Genomic DNA, 10,447 nt, shown 5'->3' with positions numbered 1-10,447 from the left:
ACCTGTTTTGTGATACACGTTTATCCGACTCAAAGTAGAATAATTGTTTCTTCGTTATTACAACATATACTTACGTACATTTATTGAAATATGTACGGTTTCTTGTTTTGAGTCTTTTGTCTAATAGGAGCTGGAATTCGAAGATTTGTATAGAAAAATTCACCTGGAGACTTGCAGGTATACTTCGTTTACCGAACAGATGGAGTTGTAGAAATACGTAATCTTTTAAAATCGAATTTGGCGACCGTTTTCACACAACAACAGACACTGTTTCAATCAAAATTATTTATTATGAATAAATTATAAAACAAAAAATTGTAGTTAGTTCTCGGAATAATAGAACTATGTTAATAAAGTGATTTTAGCCGGTGTTCCTAATCATTAAATCACCGGTATGATACTATTAGAATTTCAAAGAATGTGTATTCCAAAACAAGTTTTCAAGATAGCTCTAAATTTAGCCTGTAGTAATTATGAAAAAGCTTGTTCACAGAACTTTGTTCAAAGAGACGACACAGAAGAAATTATTAACTTTGAGAGAGTTGGATACCCGGCCGAAGTCGACAAAACTGAATAATCGACATTGATTCTGATGAAGTGGATGATTTATATATGAATACAAGATATTTTACATTTCCCATGATGCACTTTTACACTTTACTAATATATACCTAAATGTAATGTGCATGAGGTTAATTCCGTTTTTCCTTCTTTTCTTTAAAAGGGAATAAAATTTGAATTGTTTCTCTGTAAACAACAAAGTTTTTATTGAACAACTTAATCTAATTATTATTAATCCTACCTGTAAACAACAAAGAAACAACATTCAATGTTATTAACTATTCATAATCTTTTACATTATTACATGAAATCTGGCTTGCTTCGTCACTCATTGCCACATGCAATAATTAATCATACCATTCAGAGATCTAACTTACCGACCTAATTGGTCGTTAGATTCAATAAGAGTAAGGATACTTAATCCTTATCCTTACATCTCCCCCCCTAAGATACAAATTTTGGTACAAAAGTTTTGGTACAAATTATAATACATAAGCAAAAGCAATTAATAGCTAAGTGCCTGTGGTGGTTCCATCCTTTCAAGTACTTGGAGTAGGAATGAGTTTGGAGATATGAAACAAATTTGATTCTGATTTTCTATGCGTGGTATCTATTTCGTATACAGAATTTGATATTTTCCTTAGGATTTTGTAAGGTCCAATTCTTAATACATCTATTTTTTTTTTCGGTTCAGTCGGTTACCATTTTCAACATATACTAGTTCTCCGACCTTGAAGTTATAATCTATCCTATATTTTTGTCATACAGTTTTTTATTGTAGTCATGATTTATTTTACTGTTTTCAAAGGCAATTGCTCTATCGTTCTCTAGATCATTACTATCTTTCTTTTTTTCAATTCCTCTGGTATTACTGATGTATCTTTACTTAGTAACAAATATTTTGAACTAAACCCTGTTACTGTATGCTCAGTTTCATTGTATTTATTTACACAGTTATGTGCTATGCTTGTCCATGCACATTTGTTCTTTTTTTCTTCATTTATTACACATCTAGTTTTATTTACTAAAATTTGATTGAGTCTTTCATTCAAACCATTCGAGAATGGTGCGTTAACTGCTGTAAAGATCATTGTGATATTTTTTTCTTCTAGGAAATTTTTAAAATCTTTAGAATTTATGCCTGGGTATTGGTCAGTTAGAAGTATTTCGATGTTATGGTTTCTTAGCACATTTTCTGTCAGTTTAATGAAATCCTTCGCACTTTGTGTCTTTGAAGTTACTATGTATGCAAATCTAGTAAAATGATCTACTAGAAGGTGTAAGTAATTTTAGTGGATCGTGAACCACCGAATCCCCCGATTGTATCTATGAAAACCACTTCAAACGACTTTTTTGCAGGACCGAGATGTGGCATTAGACCAATTTTGCTATGTCTTCTTGATTTATTTTGTATCCAAATTTCGCAATGTTTGCAAGCTTTTTCGATATTTTTTGATATATCTTCTGCCGTATAGTAAGGTAGTATTTTGTTTTGCATTTGTTTTATGCCTATGTGTCAAAATTCCTTATGGATATTTTTTATAAGTTGTTTACAAAACTCTTCTGATAATACAATTTTCTTCTTCTTCCTTTCTTTGCTATAATCTATATTATCTTCAAATATTAGATTATTTTTATTATTTGTTAAATTTTCGTTACTCTCTTGGTCTTATATCATATCCTCTATTTTTATTAGATTGACAATTTTTAATTTATCTTCTTCGTCTTCTTGAGGCTCCAAAACTGGGTTTCTGCTTAAGGAGTCTGCTTCCAAGTTATCTCTGCCTGGGAAATATATTATTTTCATGTCATATTGTGATAAGTAGAACGTGAGATCCCCTAATTCTTCGTCCGTTCTAGCTTTAATATTCATTTTTTCTAATGGCTTATGATCCAAAAACACTTTGAAGTGTTTTCCTATGAGCAAGTGTTGCCAATACTGTGCTGCTTCTTTTATTGCTAGGCATTCTAGGTAAATAGCTTCCTTTCTTTTCTGAGATTCATTAAGTTTCTTGGAGAAGTATGCTACTGGTTTTTCTATTTCCGAATTATTATTTAGTTGTGGTTGTTTCATCACAGCTGCTGTACCTTGTAAACTTGCATCTGTGTAAATGTGTATTGGTAATTCCGGATCAAAAATAGCTAAGACCGGCTGCTGGCAGAGGAAATTCTTCATATATTCAAGAGCTTTTTGACATTCTGTAGACCGCAGGTGAATTTTTGACCTTTTCTTAATAACATATGTAGTGGTTCCAGAATAATAGAAATTTTCGGTACATATTCATTATAAAAATTTATCTTCCCCAAGAATTGTCGAACATTTTGCTGATTTCTTGGAACCGGAAAATTTCGTATTGAAATCAAATTATCCTTTAGGGGAGAAATTGAATTGTATCTTATTACATGTCCTAAATATTGTACGGAATCCAAGGCAAAGGTACATTTAGAAAGTTTTAATCGGAAACCTTCATTCATTATTGCTTCTAGTAATTGCGACAAATGATTAATGTGTTCTTCGAAGGTTTTTGAAAAAATCAGTATGTCGTCTATATAGTTGACTGCAAAATCTGATAATTTATGTTTTCTTATTATGTTACTTAATATTCTTTGAAATATAGCTGATAACGTTTTTAGTCCAAATGGTAGACAGGTCCATTGAAAGTGACCTTCTTGGGTTACAAATCCAGTTTTTCGTCTGTCTTCTACCCTTAAAGGAATGGACCAAAACGCTGAGTTTATGTCAAGTTTCGAAAAGTATCTGCACTTTCTTGTTTTTATTACTAGATCTTCGATTATTCAGGTCTCTGAAATCTATACATAATCTTGATTTTTTGTTTTCATCTTTTTTATAAGCTAATGTTCCTGGGGCTGCAAAAGGGCTGTATGATTCTTCGATTAAATCTCTCTTGAGTAGTTTAGAAATTTGTTCCTCTATATTTCCTTTTTGTCTACAATTGTGCATCTATATGGTCTCTTACTGAAATATTTATCTACTATGAGATCTATTCTGGCTTCGTAATCTTTACTGTCCCTATATCGTATTTGTCTTTTGCAAATATATTTTTATATTTCTCTATAAGATTTTTTATCATTTTTTCTTCATGATGGTTCAATAGATTTGTCAAGATTTCAAAGTTTTCTTGATCTACATGTTCATTGATGTTTATTTGATATCTTTCTTGTTTTTCTTCGAAATCATTAGTTTTCTGTTTTATTTTCAGTTTTTCATTTTGTATCAGTTTGAATTTTTTTATACAATCTAATCCAACTAGAAAGTCATGTTTAAAATTTTCATTATTTATTGTGAATACATCTATCTTTTCTTCTATATTTAATATTTTTACTTTTAATGTTGTCATTCCATCTGATTTATATACACACCATTAATTGTCTTCAAGTTAATCTTTTGCATCGTGTTGTGTTCAGTCTACCTGAACAAGGGTTTGGGCGTATACAAGTCGTCCACCCTACCCCACCCGTATTAGGGTACTTCGACCGAATTTTGTGGCGATTCACGTCTAACCCGTCGACGAGGCCGCCTCGACATCGGTACGCCTCCGAAGCCGGCATTTCATATTTGTGCGAAGTTAAATAAATTATTGTATAAGCTCCGATCGAGTTTTGATTTCGCGCTACATTTTGGTCCTTCGAGCCGGATTTCGGAGTAATAAATCGAAAGTGCCAGTGTTAGTCAAAATAAGTGCCTTCGTCGCCCGTGAATCAACTCTACGACTAGTGCACCTTAAGCATCGTGGACTTCACCACGTCAGCACTACGCCTAGGGCATCCTTAAGTACGTGGACTTCCCGACGTCAACCGTCGTCTCCACATCGTGAACATCCTCATCAACACTACGGCTGGGGCATCTTAAGCATCGTGGACTTCACCACGTCAACCGACAGCTCCACCGTGGACATCGTCATCAGCTTCACGACCAGGGCATCTCCAGGCGCCGTTGACGACATCATCAGCTTCACAAAATACGTAAACCCTTTCCTTATTTATTAGCTTGAGATATTGTTTGTCGAACGTCATAGGTAACAATGTCGATGGAAGAATTGTCTGCGTTAAACAAATCACGGGGAGCTGTTAAGCGCAAATTAACGCTCACCCAAAATGCGGTTGCGGAATTTAACAAAGGCTCCGACAAATCTTTAGCGGAAATTGAGGACCGTTTGCGTAGGCTTGAACCTCTTTACGATGAATTTATCAATATTCAATGTCAAATAGAAGAATTAGAAACGTCTCTCAATCTGCCTTCTAGCACAGAGCAAGCCACGGCGTTTTCCAAAGATTATTACAGCGTCTTTCGCGAATTGCGTAATTTAGAAGGTAAATGCCGGTCCACGTCTACCCCGCATTCAAGTTCGATCAATCAGCGGCCCATTTCAAATGGGAACCAATGCATTCCGGTGAAGCTACCAGAATTAGCATTGCCAACATTTGATGGTTCATATGCCGAGTGGACTTCTTTCCGTGACACTTTTTCAGCTTTGGTAGATGATAACGCGAATTTATCAGACGTTCACAAATTTCATTACTTAAAATCGTGCCTAAAGGGTAAGGCAGTTAAGGTAATTGAATCGCTCAAGGTCACGGCGGATAATTATGCATCAGCTTGGACGATCTTGCAAAACCGTTTCGATAACAAAAGACTGATAGTTCAGGACCACGTTTACGGTATCTTAAACTTTCCGAATATCAACAAGGCTTCACACACTGAATTGCGTAAATTATTAGACACTATGTGTAGCCATTTAGAAGCACTCGCGGTGCACCAAATCACTCCGGAGAGATTTTGCGACATTATTTTAATTTCAATTATTTCCGAGAAATTGGATTACACTTCGAAAAGGGAATGGCAAAGTAAATTAACGTCAGAGTTACCAACATGGGATGAACTGAAACATTTCTTAGAAAAACGCTCCGAAATGCTCGAAACATTGGGCCTTATGTCCGGTAAGGCGTCAAATAATTACGAAAATAATTTAAAGAGAGTACCCAATAAAATAGTAGCAAGCGTGTCAACGGGTAAAAAGACGAACGTAAATATTAACAGATCATTTAGTTGCCCTCATTGTTCGGAAAACCATTACTTATATCATTGTCCGACATTTCTAAATTTGTCCACATCCGACAGACTAAATTTCGTACAGGCAAGGAATTCGTGTGTTAATTGCTTTCGTGATCATGATTTGTCCAATTGTAAATCCGAGAATCGATGTAGAATTTGCAACCAGAACCATAACACCCTCTTGCATCAGAATCAGCCGGAATCAAATCCGTTGTCGTATGACGATATTGATCAACAACCCGCCGTATTCAAACTAAATACCAGCCAATCACATTTCAGTGGGATTATATTGCCTACAGCTCAGGTACAAATATGTGACAACTTGGGTAGAAAACATATCGTCAGGGCACTTTTAGACAGTGGCTCTGAATTAAATTTCATTTCCGAACGTCTCGCAAGGTTGTTAAAACTTAAGTCACAACCAATTGTTATGTCAATTTCTGGCGTTAATCACTGCACAACAAATGCGTCAAAACGAACTAATGCCCAAATTTTCTCCAATTGCACAACGTTCCATTTTAACTTATCCTGCGTTATTATACATAAGATATCAGAATGTTTACCATCAAATTCGTTTTCAACAGCTAACCTGAAATTTCCTAATCACATTGAGTTGGCAGATCCCAGCTTTCATGTAAAAGGTGAAATCGACCTATTAATTGGGGCTCAATTGTTCTTTGAATTACTGGAACCAAACCAGGTGTATTTAAATGAAAACTTTCTCTTGCAAGAAACGAAACTCGGGTACGTTGTAGTTAATTCCGTTTCAAGCACCCCAAGTGTCGTAAATCGCGGCACTTGTCATTATATTCAACCCACCCTCGAACAGCTCGTCGGTAAATTTTGGGAACTAGATAATTTTCAGAATTCGATTGTTCAAACAGCTGACGAGGTTTTGTGTGAAAGGATTTTTATGGAGGGTCATAAACGTTTGCGAGACGGGAGGTACTCGGTCCCTTTACCATTTCAACAAAATGCGGATCTAGGTACGTCCAAGAGTAGGGCCATTAAAAGATTGAAATCTTTGGAATCCAAGTTCCGCAAGGACAGGGATTTCAAAGACGGTTATTCAAGGGTAATTTCTGACTACTTACAGCAAGGTCATGCCGAGCAGGTACCTGAAGACCAAATTGAAAACCCTCAAACTTTTTATTTACCCCATCACGGTGTCACAAAGGAAAGCAGTAATACGACCAAATTACGAGTTGTTTTTGACGCTTCCGCAAAGTCATCTAATCATAAGAGTTTAAACGACGTGTTACTGATTGGACCAAACATCCAATCGAATTTATATTCAATTTTGCTACGGTTTAGACAACATAAAATCGCGGTCACAGCAGACATTTCACAAATGTACAGACAGATTCTGGTACACCCGGAACATCACGATTACCAACGATTCTTATGGCGATTCGAAGAAAATGCACCAATTGAGACATACAGGCTTAAAACGGTCACTTTCGGTGTTGCGCCAGCGCCATTTTTAGCTATCAGAACGTTGCATCAACTATCACTTGATGAAAAACATAATTTTCCGAATGCATACGATCAAATTAGAAATAACATGTACGTGGATGATCTAATCACCGGCGCTAATACCGTTGAGGAGGTGTTGAACATAAAAACAGAAATATCACAGTGCTTGCAAAAGGGCGGATTTCAACTTCGAAAGTGGGCTTCGAATAATCCATCATTATTGCCAAATACGTCTGCTCACTCCGCGGAAATTAATTTAGATAAGGAGGGCCTATCTAAGACACTCGGAGTTATTTGGAACTGCATTTCTGATCACATTAAATATAGTATCAATTTAACAAGCATTAAGACAGCAGCATCAAAAAGGAGTGTATTATCAACAATTGCGCAACTGTTTGATCCCTTAGGCTTAGTTGCCCCAGTTGTGGTTACTGCCAAAATTATTCTTCAGCAACTGTGGACGTTGAAGTTAGACTGGGACGATAGGTTACCGGCCAATTTAGAAGAGCGGTGGAATAGTTTTTTATATTCACTGGCTGACTTAAATAAAATAATAATTCCTCGCTGCGTGATACCGGTTGAAGACGCCGCTCACATACAATTACACGGGTTTTGCGACGCCTCCCAATTAGCTTACGGGGCTTGTATTTATATTAGGTCCTACAACGAACGTGGTGAAATTCACGTTCAGTTACTTACGGCTAAATCTCGAATAGCTCCATTGAAAACTCAGACACTACCCAGATTGGAATTATGTGGTGCAGTTTTGTTAGCAGAGTTATCAGAGCAAGTTAAGCACAGTCTAAGTTGTCAGATTCAAGGTGAATTTTACTACACCGACTCAACTATTGTTTTAAGCTGGCTAGCGGCTACACCAAATACTTGGACAACATTTGTTGCCAACCGTGTTTCTAGAATTCAATCGCTGACTAAGATTGAAACCTGGAAACACGTATCGTCAATTTCCAATCCTGCGGATGTTATCTCTCGCGGTTGCAGTCCCGAGCAATTAATGAAAAACTCATTATGGTTAAGTGGTCCAACATTTTTGTGGCAACCTACTACTAACCACTCAAGTAGCTTAAAAAATTATGTAAATCCGTCAGAAACGGAAGAACGACGTAAGGTCGTTTGCACAAAGGTCACAAAATCTGAGTCCAAATGCGATTTACTATCACGGTATTCTTCGTTCTCCAAATTAGTTAATGTTATTGCTTGGTGCTTACGATTTCATAATAACGTCAAATCTAGTCAAAAACTAACAGGATCGTTGTCTGCCTACGAACTGCGAAACAGTCGAATGATTATTATTCGTTTAGTTCAGCGGGAATCATTCTTCAATGAATTTGATAACCTCAGCAATTATAAATCATTACCCAAGTCAAGTCCTTTGATCAAACTTAATCCATTTCTAGACGAAAACGCACTTATCCGCGTAGGTGGAAGATTGGTGAATGCAAACATTTTTTATGATAAAAAATTTCCCATTGTCCTTCCGAAGGATCATTACATAACACACTTGATTATAGAATGCGAGCATTTACGACAACTACACGCGGGTCCCCAAGCCACTTTAACAGCTGTCAGGCAAACATATTGGCCCTTAGGCGGTCGTAGTACCATCAGAAAGGTTTTACATAAATGCGCTCGTTGTCGACGAGCAAATCCTATTTTCTATCAAGAGATCATGGCCAATCTACCTGAAGCTAGGGTTAATCTTGTGCGTCCCTTTCTTACCTGCGGTGTTGATTATGCTGGGCCCATGTTAATTAGAGAGGGAAGGGGTCGCGGAAAGAGGTCCATTAAAGCGTACGTTTGTCTGTTTATTTGCCTATCTACCAAAGCGATTCACCTGGAATTGGTCACTGATTGCACTTCGTCAGCGTTCATAGGGGCCTTCAAGAGGTTTATATCTCGCAGAGGTAAACCGTCGACCATTTATTCAGATAACGCAACAACGTTTAAGGGTAGCAACCGGGAATTACGTTTCATCCATCAGGACATCATAAAATCAGAGTCTTTTCGAAAATTTATCGGAGATTGTGCGGGGGACAATATTGAATGGCGTTTCATACCTCCTCGATCGCCACATGTCGGTGGCATTTGGGAGGCTGGTATCAAGTCTATGAAATTTCACCTGAAGAGAGTTGTCGGTCAATCATTGTTCACCTATGAAGAGATGTACACTTATCTCACGTTGATAGAGGCTTGCCTGAATTCCCGTCCTATTACCCCATTATCCTCGAGTCCTGACGATTTAACGGCCATAACACCAGGTCATTTTTTAATCGGATCTGCTTTAACAGCTCCAGCTGAACATGACCTGAGTACCGTCAACATTCATCGTCTGGATCAGTGGCAAAAGATCCAGCAACTGCGCCATCATTTTTGGAAGAGGTGGTCCCGAGAGTACCTCCTGGAGTTACAGCAGCGTTCCAAATGGGCTACGTCAGCGCGGCCAGCTGCCGTGGGTGACATCGTTATCATCCACTAGGACCATGTACCTCCGCTATGTTGGACTTTAGGTCGCATCGAAATCACGCATCCAGGGCGTGATGGCAGGGTGCGAACGGTGTCAGTGCGAACCAAAAACGGTATAATTCAACGATCAGTGCATAAACTATGCCCTTTGCTAAGTTGAACCAATCATTATTGTAAATATATTATATCATTATTGTAAATATATTATATCATAGGATCTTAAGCATGTATTGTGTATATCTTAAGTCATTTATGTAACTTTATTGTTCTTTTTTTTTTAATTATATTGTACTTTGAAGTTAACGCTTCAACGGGGGGACTATGTTCAGTCTACCTGAACAAGGGTTTGGGCGTATACAAGTCGTCCACCCTACCCCACCCGTATTAGGGTACTTCGACCGAATTTTGTGGCGATTCACGTCTAACCCGTCGACGAGGCCGCCTCGACATCGGTACGCCTCCGAAGCCGGCATTTCATATTTGTGCGAAGTTAAATAAATTATTGTATAAGCTCCGATCGAGTTTTGATTTCGCGCTACATGTTGCCCTTTTTTGGTTTCAAACGTATTAGTTTTGAATTTATCAATGAGACATTTGAGCCTGCGTCATAAATAGCAGATACTTCTAAGATGTCGTTAAGTTTTACCTTGACACTAATTAATGGTGGAACTATTAGTTTTTTGGATCATTATTACTCACTTCTACTTCTAATATAGAATTGTTTAATTGTTTTGTAGGGAATTAGTAGGTACTTAATAAACTATATCGTTACTTTAAATTAATTTTACATCAGCGACCACAAACGTAAAACTTCTTAAACACTCGTTATAATCCACGAAAACGTAAAAAGTATGT

General features: G+C 37.2%; 1 protein-coding gene across 1 annotated transcript; it reads left to right on the top strand.

Moving 5' to 3' along the window:
* The first annotated feature begins 4,604 nt into the window (after positions 1-4,604).
* LOC135138592 (uncharacterized) lies at positions 4,605-9,605 on the top strand. Its single transcript, XM_064068570.1, has one exon. It carries the CDS (start codon positions 4,605-4,607, stop codon positions 9,603-9,605), a length of 5,001 nt encoding a protein of 1,666 aa, XP_063924640.1.
* The last annotated feature ends 842 nt before the right edge of the window (positions 9,606-10,447 follow it).

Source organism: Zophobas morio, unplaced genomic scaffold (assembly GCF_036711695.1).
Source record: "Zophobas morio isolate AGI-343-1 ecotype UQ-CSIRO unplaced genomic scaffold, CSIRO_AGI_Zmor_V1 ptg000030l, whole genome shotgun sequence".
NCBI classification, from domain to species: Eukaryota; Metazoa; Arthropoda; class Insecta; order Coleoptera; family Tenebrionidae; genus Zophobas; species Zophobas morio.
Note: the sequence above shows the minus strand (reverse complement) of the source record. Positions and strands in the feature narration are given on the sequence as shown.